Source organism: Cryptotermes secundus, unplaced genomic scaffold, assembly GCF_002891405.2.
Source record: "Cryptotermes secundus unplaced genomic scaffold, Csec_1.0 scaffold1679, whole genome shotgun sequence".
NCBI classification, from domain to species: Eukaryota; Metazoa; Arthropoda; class Insecta; order Blattodea; family Kalotermitidae; genus Cryptotermes; species Cryptotermes secundus.
This window is the reverse complement of record NW_019743676.1, coordinates 220,840-236,477: the sequence shown is the minus strand read 5'-3', so window position 1 is coordinate 236,477 and position 15,638 is coordinate 220,840. Positions and strand designations below refer to the sequence as shown.

Below are 15,638 nucleotides of genomic sequence, written 5' to 3'. Positions count from 1 at the left end.
GTGACGTCATCACATTTCTGTTTTGCCCTTCGTGCGATGACATTCATACCTAGTTACATTATTGGTAGGTGTTGCTAGGAAATGAGCCGCAGGTTCAAGTGCTCGGTGTGTGGGAGGTCATCCAGTCCGCCACTGCCGACGATGTATTGCTGCGTCACCCCTGGGAGCACACACTATTAAGATGATAGATAGGACAGGGAACCCTTCGCGCCTATCCGAAATCGATGCGCCGCGTCACACGGATGGATACCTGCCATCATTCCTTGCGTATAAATAGTGCAGGTTAAACCTTCTGGAGTCTGGCAGGAACGGGGATCAAACCGGGTTTCGAATTACGAATTACGCCTGTTCAGAAAAGGGTGCTGCAAGTCGCATTTTGCGATTTCCGGAATGTGACAACGTGTTGCAGAATGCTAAGTGCGTACAAAGATTTCGGACGAGCATACTGCTTCCATCTTCAGTGTTGAATGTTGGAGATGCAGGCAGCAGGTTCCTCCGAAACGTTGGTAACCACTTAGCAGAATGTACGGTATCACAAATCAGAAGACCACAGTATGAATCTCCGCTTCCCTCGAGAACCCCCGATGGTAAAGTAATGTAAAGTTGTCCCTGTGCTTAACGAATTAAGCACTACGCCATGAAGGCGTATGGGGGAGTGCTTGTATAGATCCGCATTTCCTTGATCTCTGCACTAGATGGAGATGAATGGTCAGCTTCACGCCCTGGCAGCTTTACCCCTGGGGACAGAGCCCCCGTACCTATTGGATAAGGGGTTGGGCGGACCCCAGAGCCGGTCTGGAGTTTTAGCCCTTCAGAACTATCGTCTCCTTCCTAACACCATAGAGCTAAGGCCGTCTGTTAGACATATTCGGAAGATTCTTGGTTCGAATCTTGGCCGGAACACCTGTTATCGAGACCTAGGTTTTGCGTGGTTTTCCTCAGTCCAGCTCCGTGATACTGCCTCAGCTACGACCCTTTCCAGTTTATCATGCAGTGTCGTCGTCCTTCCGACCGACGGACGCTTACAGTGCCGGATGCTGGCCGTGTCATAGAGTAAGCCAAAGCCACGGTGTAGAAGCTGCGAGCCTTCCCAGTGCTCGTCTGCGCTAACATCGGCGGATGGACATCGGACCCTCACATTGTGAGCGAGCGGCCATGGCGCACATGCATGGACTGAGGAGACTTGCGATGGTGTAAGGACTGGAGCTTCAAAGGATATTCCAACTCTGGACCGTCTGAATAGGAAGTCCCCACAGATTGCCACCGGTGCCCTACGTTTGGTGCATGTAACACTTAACAGCCAGTACCCCCGTGGACGCGAACCACCATTGGGTCCCAGCGCCTCCGCTGTGATGCTGAATAATTGGGGGCGGTCGACGGTGCCCCCCAACCCCCCCGCAGGTCACGCTAAATAAATCAGATCCAGCGGTTCCCATCCCCCGGTGTCTGCACCCGATGCGACGCGTCTGTATACTGTCGATTAATAATCTGACGAAACCGAACGTCGCTATTTGTATATCTGAATTTCATTAGCGAGTGTTGCTCATGTTTTGGGTTCAGGTGCCTTCATTTGTTTGTATATTCAGTATCATGCGTACAGTGAGGTGTGAATAACAGATATTTGTGTTCGCCGACGATTGAGAAACAATGGAGATACTCCTATCACCAAGATTGGTGTTTCTGAACGAAATATCTCGTTCGGAATATGGGGAGGGTTAAATGGTTTTTAGTGCATAATTATGTGGTGGCGTACGTTGTCAGTTGAAACGCTTTTTGTAAAAGAAACGCAAAAGTATGCGTTCTTCGTTCAAGATATTGCTTTTCTGGGTCCACTCAGCCTCATGAGGATCATTGAGGAGTTATTTCAAGGAAATAGCTGCTCTGGTCTAGAAAACCGAAATTAACGGTCGTGGGGATCCGTTGCGCTGACCACGCAACACCCACTATCCACCAAAGTTGGTACTAATTTCGCCGACAATCGGCGGTCTCTTGGTCGGTATAGTTCGCTTGCGGACTAAAACCACGGAGTTTTTTTTTTTGCCATTATCAAAATGTAAAGGCTGAAACTTAAATGAAATTCGCTCATGTAATTAACATTGTGTCGGCTCTGCCTGACTGACAGTGGCGCGGCGCAGTTCGTCACAGTTCAGAGAGGTGCGTCAAGAGAAGCGTCACTTCTTGTATTCTTCACAAAACATTAGGATGAGCAGCTCAAGGAGAATGAACTGAGCATGTAGAATTTTGGTCTCAAAACCCGAAGGGGATACAATTATTGTGTTTCCGGACGTTATCCATCGTCCTGTTCATCTGAGAGACCTAGACGTAGATGGCTGATTATAATAAAATTAATCTTAAAAGTACTGGATATTACACTATAGTCTGGATTCATTTGACTGATAATGGGAACTAGTGTCGTCCTGTTGTGAGCACGGTTATGAACCTTCGGGTTCTGTAAAAGGCCCGGAATTCCTTGACCAGTTGAACGACTCTCAGCTTCTGTGTCTGAAGAAGAAGCACTGTGAGAAGATTAGCTGGAAAGGGAATGCCATGGGAAAAGTTTGTGGGGACAGCGAAACAGCATCATTTCGTTAGAAGGTTCCCAGGCATCGTTCGCTTGTCCTAGTGATAAGGGCAGTGTGAAAGTGAAGATGTCAGGATGGCTAAAAACACTATTTCGAGACAGGGGCTGCGGAATTTGTGTTTTCTGAAATAATGTCGAAATATATAATTTGTATAAAGAAGAACTTGGACGGTTTTTGCAGTAGAGGGGCGTAATTCTGATGAATATAAGTCAGCAGAGCTGAATGAGAAGCACGAAGTGGCAGGTTGGAACTTGGGAACCATAAGAAAAGGAAGAAAACCTGTGTTGAGATGGCAGATCGCAGGACCTTCCAGATGCGTGCTTACGTTCAGCCATGTGGGTGTTCTCCAAATCATGTTCTGCTGTTAGCGCATAACGATACATGGGAGCTCGGCCTGAATTACACACCAGAAATAGAACTGTACATTTGTCATGGCAGTACGTTAGTATCCATATGCGTGTGTCCGCATGTCCAGCCATTGTCATCGCAGCCATCAGCTGGGCTGCAGAATTGGTCCAATGTAGGGATTAGCGTTGACGCTGCATATGGGCTGGGTCCCGCGGGATACAGACTGATGATTACCCGCCTGGATTGACGGTGCAGTAATATTTAAAACATTCAGTACGTACCTCACGGGAGACACGGTCTCACCATTACAAATTTAAACCGGTTAATGGTGTTTGGGAAACATTCGTTGTTTTATTGTGAGGCGCATCCTGGGTTTAGGGTCTGCCGGTTTATTGTGAGAATCACACGAAACAATTAAATATGCTGTTTGGACATGTTACAGCTGATGGTACATACAGGAACAGACTGCTTGGGTCATGTGACATAGAGAGATGAACCCTATATGTTCCGTGCCGGCAATTCGGGCCTGTCAGGTTTCGAATGTGGAATGTGGCGGCCAGGGGTGAACTGTCCCGGTGCTACTGCGGACTGCGGTCAAAACAAATGGGGCGTCGGACTGCGGGTTCGGCGGCCGAGAAGTCTGAGTTCGACTCTCGGCAGGGCTAAGATATTTCTCTGAATTCCGCAGCGTCCAGACCGGCTCTGGGGCCCGCCCAGCCTCCTAACCAGAAGGTACGCGGGGAAAAGCGGCTGGGGTGTGATGTTGACCGTACCTAGTTCCGAGTTCAAAATTGTGGAGCTTTACCTCCACACCCCCTACGTCTTTATTGGTGCTCAATTAAAGAAGCACAAGGAAGGCTTGATCTTTACCGACAATGGTGCGGCAAGAAACACGGCTGTGGATGTCGCGCCGCCACCAGCAGGCGAGGTGTTCACCCCGTGCTGCTGCCGGCCCCGCAGAATCAATACAGCACTGCTTCCTGCTGGGCTGCGTGCACGTACCCCAACCGCGAAACAGCCATTGTTTCGCCTCTGTCCATCCGTCCGCTTGTTTCGGCTTCAGATAGATTCATGTTCTGCGGTGTACCGCCGTGCAGTCCGGTAGAAATGTACCAACGTCCCTGCTGTACCTTCCTCCTGCTTGGCTTGCTCTTCGACCCTGAAAATGGAGGCAGTACGTACCTCCTGTATGTCGATGGCCTTCTACAGGACTGCGCTTTGACACAGCACTGTTCACATTTCCTTTTTACGCACAACTTCTTTTGGAAATAGTTTTAATTGTCTTCTCCACAGTGTCCAGACCGTCTCTAGGGCCCATCCGCTGGGTATCGGGGACCCTGGGGCTAAATCAGCAGGGACGTGAAGCTGACCACTCATCACAATATAGTGCGGAGGTTAAGAATGATGGAGCTATACCACCATTCCCTCATACGTCTTAATGGCGTGGTAGTTAATTAAGTAAGCTTAGGGACAACTTTCTTTTGCAGGTGTTCGTGCGGGAGCTGATCTCGAACGCCAGCGACGCACTAGAGAAGCTGCGTTACCTGAGGCTGACTGGCGAAGTCTGTGAGGAGTCTGACGCCCGGCCGCTGGAGATCCACATCGCCACCGACAAGCAGAAGAGGATGCTTACCATACAGGTCTGTTATGTATTAATCATCACACTAGGCGTCACTGGTGATTTTATGCAGCGGATGGCAGCACTGCTGAGTTGGCGCGTGTTGAATCACGTAACTACGCGTATCAGACAGTACCCAGTTGCGATTAGTCTTGTTGTATGGGCGCATTGCGTGTGGTATTGGCGCTTCTCGGCACGAACCACATAGAAAACACCTCATCCCAACAATTCCTGTAACAGGCGTGTTTACCTCGAACCGGTAGTTCGTGTATTGTTGCGTGCGTGTACATTTCCGTGTTTACCGCCGTTGCCTAGCAATGAAGTATTCCGGCTTGTAGGCGGCATGTCACATGATCACCTGCCGGTCCGCGTCACTAACTGATGAGGATGTACGCTCGTGCAAGTATATCTGGACTGGAGGAGATGTTGGCTGGAAAAGTAATCGGAAGTGGACTGGCGTTCTGAACGTGAGAATTGAATTTCTTTTCCCACTCTGGGGTTCCAGTACTAGTTTCGTGGTAGTGAGGAACTTGCCCTCCCGTAACAATACCGTGGGCAGTCCAGGGAAAGGCTTCATATGTTGCCTCTGTACGAAGGGAGGACGCCTGTTTGTGGCTGGTTTGACTACCTGCTGTGTACAGCTGCAGGAGAAGTTGCCTATAGATGTAGGAGTTTCGACGTCTCGCAACCATAAGGACCTTCTCGGCCTGTTACGGGGATAGCTTTACTTTTTTTTTTTATATCTAGCTACGACTACTGCGGATGAGGTAAAGTTGCCTCTCTGCTCAACGAATTAAGCACTACTCCATGAAGGGGTATGGGGGAGAGGGTGTATTAATTCCGTTACTCCACCATTATACATTATAACCCAGGGCGGCGTGGGGCAGCCAAGCTAGGAATCTACCAAGAATATAAAAACGAACGAATTATAACAAATATTAGTACGAAAAGTTAAAATTATTTAAAAAGCATTTCTTCTGCCCTTAACACAAAATAATTTAGACCGCTTAAACGTAAATTTGTAAGAAGAATTTCTAGCTCACTCCCCCCTCCAACTTTGAAATAATAATGGTGGAGTTTAAAGGACACTTTGAAATCAGGATGTCACATAATATGCACACCGTGTACTTCCTTGCGACGAAAAGCGAGAACGGAATACCGACTGAAGCTTAAGGCGCCCCTCATTGGCGGTCATTGCTATACTGTGTTTGCTATGGGAGGGAAGGTTCATCATCCGTGACGTGAGCCGTTACATGATCCTTGAAAAAGTGTTTAGGTTCTGTGTGCAACATATATATATCGGTATTCATATGCGGTGGGACATTCGAATGTGCTTACACAGGACTTAGGGCGAGAGCACAACAAGGAAACTGGCAACCGCAACGCAACCGCAGTTTCTGAGAATTGCTATCAGCCTGAGTTGAACACATTTTACTAAATGGAGCAGGACAAACTGAGGAAACCGCAACACAGGCTGCTAGCAATTCTCGGAAATTGTGGTTGCGTTGCGGTTGCCAGTTTCCTCGATGAGTCCACCCCCTTATATTCCGTATGGTTGCCATTGCAAGGTTATGACGTGTAGTTGTAGATGGACGATGCCATCTTGCGGTGCTCTTCATAAACATTACCAATGGCCCAAATTCGTGCATAGCGTACACAGTCTGTCAAGCCACAAAGCTGCATCATCTTGTGTATTCTTCCATGCTTTCATGTTGGTTTGTTCTTTTGCCACAGGATACTGGAGTCGGCATGACAAAAGAAGATCTGGTTTCAAACCTTGGCACCATCGCGCGGTCCGGTTCCAAGGTCAGTGCTTCAGTCAAGAATATTTCTGTGAGGCTGTCGGTATAAAGACTTTCCCAGACGGGTGCAACGTCGTGATGCAGGGCGAATGTTGATATCTTGCTGCGTTGTTTTCTCTGAGTACTTCGGTTTCCCCTGCCAGTTTTGTTTCCACCAGCTGTTCCATCCTGTCATTAAATCTATATAGTCTTTACTGACAGCATCATTAATAGCACAAATAAACGTCACTGCCCACGACTCACATTACCCTGGTAGGATGTTAGATGATGATGAATTGGAAAGGATTTGGAAGGAAATGGACATGTCCTAATCTAAGTACTGCCCCACCACTTGCCTAGAGGTACTGAAGAAAACCACAAAATCCTCAGGCAAGCCAGTATCCTCTTAGAGATTTTGTCTGTGAGTGTTGCGTGTAAACCAACCTGTTCGGTGACATTAGCATTGTAGGAGCTGGAGGAAACTGCTGTCGGCCCTTGTTCAACTGTTAAGATGGCGGCAGTAGGTGCCTCGCAGAAGACAGTAAACCTCAGCCGTCCTGTCTACTGCTGTAGGGGAAACCCCTGTTCGTGATACTGCCCCGGTCCTTTACACTTCGGGTCCCTTTAGTTTCCTGCATTGATATTTTCTGTCTGGCTTCGCCTTGTCGCATAACGCGAATGTGTTCATTCTCATGATTCCGTATGACTTTTGCTTGTTGCTTGCGTAATTTTGTTATCTAATCGCATACTTGCGGAAGGTTGAAAACCGTATACAAATCGCGGACCGATTTGCACAAAGTCTTACATTATAGCCACTTTATGCGGACCGAATAGAAACACCGTTTCCAACAAGGCGTGTTTACAGATCCGTTGCTTAGAAACGGGTTGCATAACACAGTTCTTTTGTTGTTGCGTGCGTGTATGTTGCGGACGCTACCTAGCAACGGCCTCCGTTTGCAAACGGGTCTGTACGCCACAATACAGAAGCAAATTGTATGTATAGTAAGTAATCTCTGTGATGTAAGGGCTGAGGAAGAATGAGATTTGCGGCTGACGGGGTCACCCAGGCGGCGAGCGATTTGCTCGCCAGATAACGCCCTCGTCTGGTCACTGTCCGTCAGGCAGCCATCCCCCTCAAACCCCTGATAACGCCCTCGTCTGGTCACTGTCCATCAGGCAGCCACCCCCCTCAAACCCCCCAGGGCCATAAATTCACCCCCGTGTCAAAGTGATCCCCGGGATTGGCGGCCATAAGCCAGCGTCACAATGGCCATTTACCACTGACAGTGGGCTGATATGTACAATCCTGGGAACAGGAAAGTGGCCACTCATGAACGCAACTTCGCAGATTCTTGTTGTTCGGCGTAAAATGAACGTATAAAGGCGAGATCGTATCCGTCCGCACGTTTCATCTCGAAAACTGATGAATGGATTTCGATTGAATTTCCCTTTATCACGGCCGTGAACATTAATGTCAGTTTCTAACACTGTAGTTTCGTGGGTGGGTACCAGCGGTTCGCGGTAACATACTGATTTCTGCCCTGAAGTTGGGGACAAAATGCTCCTCCGAAACGTTGGTACGCACCTATATTTACAAGCTTGTTTTTATGTGTGTAATTTATTTATTTTCCCAAAGGAAGTGACACAGTCATATAAAAAGAGTGGCTGGATTTGTTCATTCTGTTGATTTAGTGCTTTAGAAAGTAGATGCCATGTTACATTTGTTTTGACTCACTGGGATAGTTCAGTTGGTGTAGCGACTAGGGCATGGTCTGGTTGACCCTGGAATCGGTGTTCTTTTTGTAGCAGAGGCAGGATATTTTTCCCCTTTCCAGGGTTCCAGACTGTCTCCTATCCACTAGGTACCAGATGTAAAGGGATGGGACATTCCGTGGCCACTCATCACCGTCTGTTACTGTTAAGAATGCATGGAGCTGTACCTCCACTCCCCCATACGTCTTCTGGTATGATGCTAAATTGAGCTCATGGTATCTCATTAGTACTAATAAATATTTCCCGTTTTTTAAATATAAAGGGAGGAGGCTGCTTGGAAACCTATTTGCAGATGGGAGGATGATATTAAAATGGATCTTACAGACTAGGGTTGTGGATTGGATACATTTGACTGAGAGCAGGTTCCAGTTGCAGCGTCTTGTGAACACAATAATGAAATGAACATTTGTGTTTCATAAAAGGTGGATAATCCAGTCCAGAAAACCGAAATTAACAGCCGTGGAGATTCGTTGCGCAGGCAGAACATAGGTTGGGAAAGAAGTGTATTATGAGGGACTTCTGCACATTTCTCTGCAGAGGGGCTGAACTCTCAATAGGACTTTTCGCTGGTCTCATTAGTATCTGCTCGCTTTCTCTTGTCTTAGGGTGCCCCTGCTGAAAGAGGAGATCAGTCACAGACTTATCAGGGCAGGGGATGCTCAGATATAATCCCAGGGTAGTCCATGTGGGGCTTACATGGACAAGTCAGCCCCAGGGCAGTTTTTTGTGAGCACTTGGTGTTTTTACTTGTCATATCATTGCACCAAACCTCTGTACTCATCTGTTAATAGGGGCTGGTACAGTAGGTCCCTTGGAAGCCTTGGTGCCAAGCGACTCAGTCTCACCCTTCTCAAGTTATCATTATCACCAGTACTCCATACTTGTCCATTACAGGGGCTGTTGTGAGACAGCAGAAGCAAGGGATTCTGATCCCCCTCCCCCCAGAGTTGTTCATTCCAAGACAGAATTTGGCTGACAGTTCTTCCCATATGGGCTGATTATGAATGGAGCCTCAGTTTGTGGCAACTGTAGGTAGTAGAGCTCCTCCACAGTGTCAGATCCAGCCTTGTCCCTCTCTAAAGCATGCTAAACATTGCGTATGAACGTCACAATCATATGTTTGGTACATAAAAGTTGTATGATCAGTTTCTTCACATACAGATGTGCTGGGTCTTCTGGCTTATGCTAAGGCCATGGACTGACACCCTCCAGTGTTGAAGCCAGCCATTCTGTTTGCATAAGTGCCGGTTCCTTTGTTACTGACAATGCTTTGGGTTGATTGTCATAGGCTAGAGAGAGCTTTGGGAGGCTGCAGTAGTAAGGAGAAAGTGAGAATCCTTGAGTGCCACATCCTCACCATCCATGAGACTTCTTTTTGTGGCCTCATTATAGCAAGATGGACATCCCACATTACCATGGGCCTGCCCCCTTTGGTGGACATCAGCCTTATGTGGATATGCAGCATTCCCTACAAGGTCCGAGGTTTGCTGGGTACAAAGGGAGAGAAGTGTGCACCCACACCTGGGGTGGAATTGAACCCGAATCTTCCAAAAAAAAAGGTCAGGTCTGCTATCAGATTCCTCTGATGAAATCTCAATTGTTTTCCATTGCAGGCTTTCCTGGAACAGCTGAAGACGTCAGGTGCCTCTGAGGACTCATCATCCATCATTGGCCAGTTTGGAGTTGGTTTCTATTCGAGCTTCATGGTAGCAGATAGTGTTGAGGTGTTCACAAAATCGAGTCAGGTAGAGGACAGTCCTGGCTTCAGGTGGAGTTCTGATGGGTTTGTAGTCCACTGTGTTTCTCTGAGTTGCAGGATGTAATGTGGGCACTTTGTGTACCTACAAGAGAGAAAAGGAGCAGAGTTCTTGCTTCCGAATTTACTTGGCTTTTTATATCGTTTCCAGTCCATGGCAGGGTTTTACACTTGTCACTGTGTCCAGTGGAGATTATTGTTGATATGTTGGTCAACTGTCAAGATTAGGCAACATAATTTTGTAGGTCAGAATAGTAATGAGTTTGAAGAGTACTGCCTTCATGATGCAGACCTTCCTGCTTGCTTTGTTGGCTTACTTGTCAAGGCACTGCATTCTTCCAAAGTGTCAATGAATCCTGTCAGAGTGTGTCACATTACATCCCAGAAAATATATCTTTTCATGGTCACCGCTGTAATAATCAGTTAATTTTGCTTATTTCTTGGTTTCTTTAATGTTGCTACATGAAATGCTTTTAATGATAGGGTGATTGTGGATAATGGATTGGAAATGCTGCCACAGGGAATGAAGAAAGCTGTCAGGGCTTACTTTAAAATAATTTAATACTCTATCATCCATTCATCTGTCCATGGTATTATCTCTGTTGTTCATTCAGTGTAACTAATGCTAGGAGCATGTGTACTTGATAGTGTAATGGAACTATTGCATGCCATGTGTTATTTGATAGATTTTGATTATACAAGGAAACTTGTCCATGCTAGCTACTTAAGATTCAACTCAAAATGTGATGAACTGAAGCCCATGGCCAAGTTACAGTAAGAAGTGTTAACAATTTTTCAATCATATGTCCATGGTGACACCGGTCTAGAAAACCAAAATTAACAGCTATGGGGATCCGTTGCGCTGACCACACGACACCCTCCATCCACTAAAGTTAGCATTAACTTCGCTGACAAGCGGCAGTCACTCAGTCAGCATAGTTCACTTGCAGACTCAAGCCACGGAGTAGTTTTGTGTGTGTGTGTCCATGGTGACTATATATGTAGCTATTTTCCCACTAACTACAATGTCTACCTGGAAACATTTCAGAGCAAGCATATTAACAGATGATGAAATCTTCTTGGGCTGTCAGCCATGTCAGTTGTTTAAAAATTGCTGATATTTCAGGGACCATCTCTGTAATCCTGCAGATTACCCCGTGTAATCAAATCATGCCACCTCAACGATGCAGCTGTCTCTGCTTCTCCATATCTTACATTTGCATAGCTTTTCGTATTTCTATGCATTTTGAACATGCTACACCATTTTGTTAATACTGCGTAAGATGTTATTAGCCTGTATGGCCCAACTGTAGCATTCTGTCATCTGATCTCTGAACAGGAAAAATCTTACAAAGACAAAACAACTCCGTCCAGTGTGACTATTTAAGTTTTACTACTTGAAAACTTAGCACCCTTACATGTTTCGATCCTTACGGATCATCTTCAGAGTCTTAAATAGTCACACTGGACGGAGTTGTTTTGTCTTTGTAAATGTTAGTGTGACGGACCAGAATGAAACAAATCAAATTCAGTAAAAATCTTGTTGCTATCTATCCTTGTTGGCCTATTGACAGAAAATTATTAAATTGCACCTATTAGCTTTGTCATGTCTGTGTCTGTCTCCATTTTAACACCTCAGTGTTCAGCCTCCTCAGGCAAATGCTGGGATAGTATCTCAGTTGGCCATGACCACTTCCTTCCATATCTTCTCCATTTCATCAGTATTCATACACTCTGACGCTATATAGTTTGGTACCAACCCTCAAAAATCTTAACATCACATGAACTGCTGAACAGATTTTCAAGAAATGTGATACTGGGAGTTTAATAAAACCTGTTGATCTGTTATGCTTTTGCTTGAAACTGGACAGCAGTAACATGCCTGTTATGTGAAGACCTACATGCATTTCTGTACACATCTCGATTGTAACTTGCTAAATATTTATTAGTGTGAAAGTTAATTGGACAAAACTTATAGAGGGAAATGAAAGACATATTAGGCCAAATAAGCTTTCCCCTGGAACAGTTATTTCAAATTGAATAGAAGTTAGCAAACATTCCAGAATTCTGAAGCTATGCTTAAATTTCCTAACTTGTTTTCTTTCTCTGAGTATCTGTCTGACATTGCTCTAGGGGGTCACTTATGTGACATGCCAGTTTATGGAACAGAAGTGTGACTCCGGGATACTGCTGTCTTCTGGAATGAGATGCTGTGTGGTGTGGTAGGTGGTTTTGTCCAGGCAACTTGGCTATCTTCATCTCTGGAGATGGAGACGCTATGTTCCTGTAAAATGTTGGTATGCATCTGGCAGTCACATTGCGTCACATCACAAATCCAGGCTCTTAATATTCACTGCCATGAGAACCTGAGATCTCATATTCTTGTTCATATGATGTAGTGAGCCATCTGTGTTTGCAGACTCTCATTCTAGTCTACTGAATGCTTGGTATCATTCTGGGCCTGTGAACACCATTGTTGTTGGCAGAAGCACTGGATCTGTAGTGAACATACTCCAGGGGGCATGTGAGGTCTGTTTTAGACATTGGCAAACATAGGTCAAAGGGGACTGAAAGTTTCTTCACAGCTGTTTTCTGTACAACTTTTTCTGTACACATAATAAACAGAGTTTGCTTAAAATGGAAGAGTCTCTGTGTTTTGTTTGTGTGTATGACGCATGATGACACACAGTTGCACATAAAAATCAACTCACCACTGTAAAGGGGTATATGAAGTTTCATTCTTGAGACCAGGGGATGTGTTGAGTGACAAGTTTAAGAAATGTTGCACTGGATGATCAGTCTGTGTTCCAGTTGCTGAACCATGGGGGAAGGGCTCCTAGTTCTACAGGACATACATGTGCCATTGTAGGTATGGTGGTATAGAGAAAATTCCCATCAAATATTGATTGTCCAGTCAGTGACTAGTCACTGTGCTGACTGAACTTGTGTGACTGACCAGTGCTTAGTAAGTTTGGAATTTGTGCTGAATCCAGCTTGGCATGTGTTTCTTTTTGTTCACAGGACAGGGACATATGAAATTCAAGAAGCAGAAGGTGTACAGCCTGGAACGAAGATTGTTCTGCATCTAAAACAAGAAAATCGAGAGTTCAGTGATGAAGATACAGTCAGCGGTATGTTGTCATGTAGTCTAGAACGTTCTGAAGTGCCAGAATTTGTAAGTTAATTGGATAAAGATGTAATTTCATGTCTGACATGATGAAGCAGAGCAGTCTAGAATGTGTATGCAGTCAGTCAACTTAGTGCTTATAGAGGTGCCCAGCACATGAATTATGAACCTAATGTTTAATATCAGTTGCATAAAGGTAGTGAAAATTTCAGGTGTAACGTGGGGAATCTTCAAAGTAACTTATCCTTCCTTATATATAGGAGGAGTTTTGCAAATGCGAGTTTTATCATTGACATTATGCAGTTTTGTTACCATAGCAACAATACATTTTATGAACGTTAAGTTCTGTAGTACGTCATGAATGAGCAAGCAGTCTTTTCTTTTAGGGTATCGTGTCTGTGCTGTGAGTGTTGATACTGTTTGTATATTGATATATGAAGTTAAATGTACCATATAGGGGAGATGGTTTACGATTAACAATTTGTGAATACTGTTCATGGGAAATACCATCAGACATCAGCCTCAGTGTGTCGTTCCATAACATTTAGTACCTGGTAGGACTAGGGGAGGAAGCAAAGGAAGTCAGGAGAACCAAAGCTTATGTAGGAAATGATTCCAAGTGAATTCTCAGCTGGTGTTTCAGTAGTTTCTATATTAATTTCATCCATGTGCCTGGAATTGACTATCATGATATCACTGAAAGGTGACAAAAATGTCAATAATGGCTTTTTCTGTGTTCCTTTTTCAAAGGTATTATAAAGAAGTACAGCAACTTTGTTGGAAGTCCGATCTTTCTGAATGGAAAGCAAGCAAATACAATACAGGTTAGTGGCTCGTAAGTTTTCCAATCCAGATGCCAATTTCCTAGGCGTACGTAGGATGATAATATTGAAACATATCATAAAGGAACAAGATGTGAAGTTGATTCATCTGCCTCTGGATAGGGCTCAATGGTGGCAGGATCTTGTGAGCACAATGATGAACAGTCCAAGTTCCATAAAGTGCTTGGAATATCTAGGCTAGCTGAGAAACTGCTGGTTTTGAAAGAAGGACTCAGCTTCATGGATTTAGTTACTCTGGATGAGATTTGATGTTTGTAGTCTTTAGTTAAGTGATTTATTACATTCAAGTCTCCAATAAACATTTGACATTGCACCTGTATATCAGAGCCTTACTACATAATCAGTAAATAGAAATCAGGAGTACTCAGTTTCTGGACCTTGTTCTTAGTTTAGTGTTCTGAAAGAACACAAATTTTCAGAAACTGGATCTGTTTCCATCATCAGATGAATAAATTTTTAGTTAAGAAGCTGTAATTTCCAGTGAGGAGAATGTTTCATGTTACATACATGTTCTTTGTACTGTGCCTTCTGTTTGAGATGTTGCTCATAGAGATGAAAGGATATTTCATGAAATGTGCTCATTTCCGTTAGAGTGTGCATCACATTGGCTCAAGCCATAACAGTTCCTACTTCCGTTAGAGAGGTGCTCTGTTAGGATCTTAGCTGGGACACTGTCTCTTCTGACTGAGATTTTCTCAGTCCAATCAGGCAAATGCCAGAACATGACCTTAAATTAGGCCATAACCGCATCATTCCTCATTGTTTACAATTTATTATTTGCTGTCATCAGATCATTTGACGCTGTGCTGTCTGTGTTACTGACACCATCAGATCTGTTGATGATGGTAAATAATGACTTGGAAAGGATGTGGAAGGAAGTCGTCTTGGCACAATTTAAAGTACTGTCCTAATATTTGTGTAGAGTGACTTCCTGAGAGCCACAGAAAACCTCAGTCACAAAGTTGAGAGTCCAACATAGATTTGACCTGAGCACTTCCAAAATATAAGTTAGAAATGTTTCTGGTTGGGGCTGCTTGCTTATTAAGTTCTTATAAAAGAGCTTTCGTTTCATCGCGATATGCTGTTTCAGCCCCTGTGGTTGATGGACGCCAAAGATGTGACCCCTGAAATGCATGACGAGTTCTACAGATTCATTGGCACTTCATATGACAGGCCCCGATTCACTCTACACTACAAGACTGATGCACCACTGTCCCTGCGAGCGCTGCTGTACTTCCCTGAGGGGAAGCCAGGTATACAGAAACTTGATACAAACTTCTCATGCAGGGTCAGACAAGTCAGTATCACCCAGGAGACCACTGTTTTTGTTATGGCCCTTCAAACGAGTCCTGTCCTCGGTGCTAGAGCCAGAACCTGTCTGACTGAGGCACTGAGTCAACCATGCATAACCAAAGAACTTCATTGCGTGCCTGGCCAGAGTTGGTCACTGACAAGCATGTGGTGGGGGATTCCTCCTCCTGTCCACATTTCCTGCATGTAACACCATTTGAGGGGCCTGTAACATGTAGTTGTAGTCTCCATATACAGAGGCCAGTCAACATTCCTGTCCCCAGGTCCCTAGGTACTTCATTTTATGAAGGCCCTTCAGTGAGGAGCTTTTCTGTCAGTCTGTGATTGGAGGGTTACAGCAATTCTGTATTCCTCATGTACGAAGTGTGTTCAGGAAATAACGGGAATTTTAAAATTTCGCGGGTTTGGAGAGTCCAATTGTCAAAATTTTTTTTTTATTATGTTGGTATACATGCCCCTGAAGTACAATAAAATTTTCAGCTGTATTCATTGCTTACTTT

The 15,638-nt window shown here is 44.9% G+C and overlaps 1 protein-coding gene across 1 annotated transcript in view; it reads left to right on the top strand.

Annotated features, from left to right (window-relative positions):
• LOC111874272 (heat shock protein 75 kDa, mitochondrial) overlaps positions 1–15,638 on the top strand; it is a 47,181-nt gene that overhangs the window by 16,548 nt on the left and 14,995 nt on the right. Inside the window, exons 4-9 of the mRNA XM_023869630.2 lie at positions 4,418–4,570; positions 6,283–6,354; positions 9,716–9,885; positions 12,880–12,989; positions 13,736–13,809; positions 14,918–15,080. Of these exons, the coding sequence (XP_023725398.1) occupies positions 4,418–4,570; positions 6,283–6,354; positions 9,716–9,885; positions 12,880–12,989; positions 13,736–13,809; positions 14,918–15,080 (742 nt within the window). The remainder of the gene's footprint in view (positions 1–4,417; positions 4,571–6,282; positions 6,355–9,715; positions 9,886–12,879; positions 12,990–13,735; positions 13,810–14,917; positions 15,081–15,638) is intronic.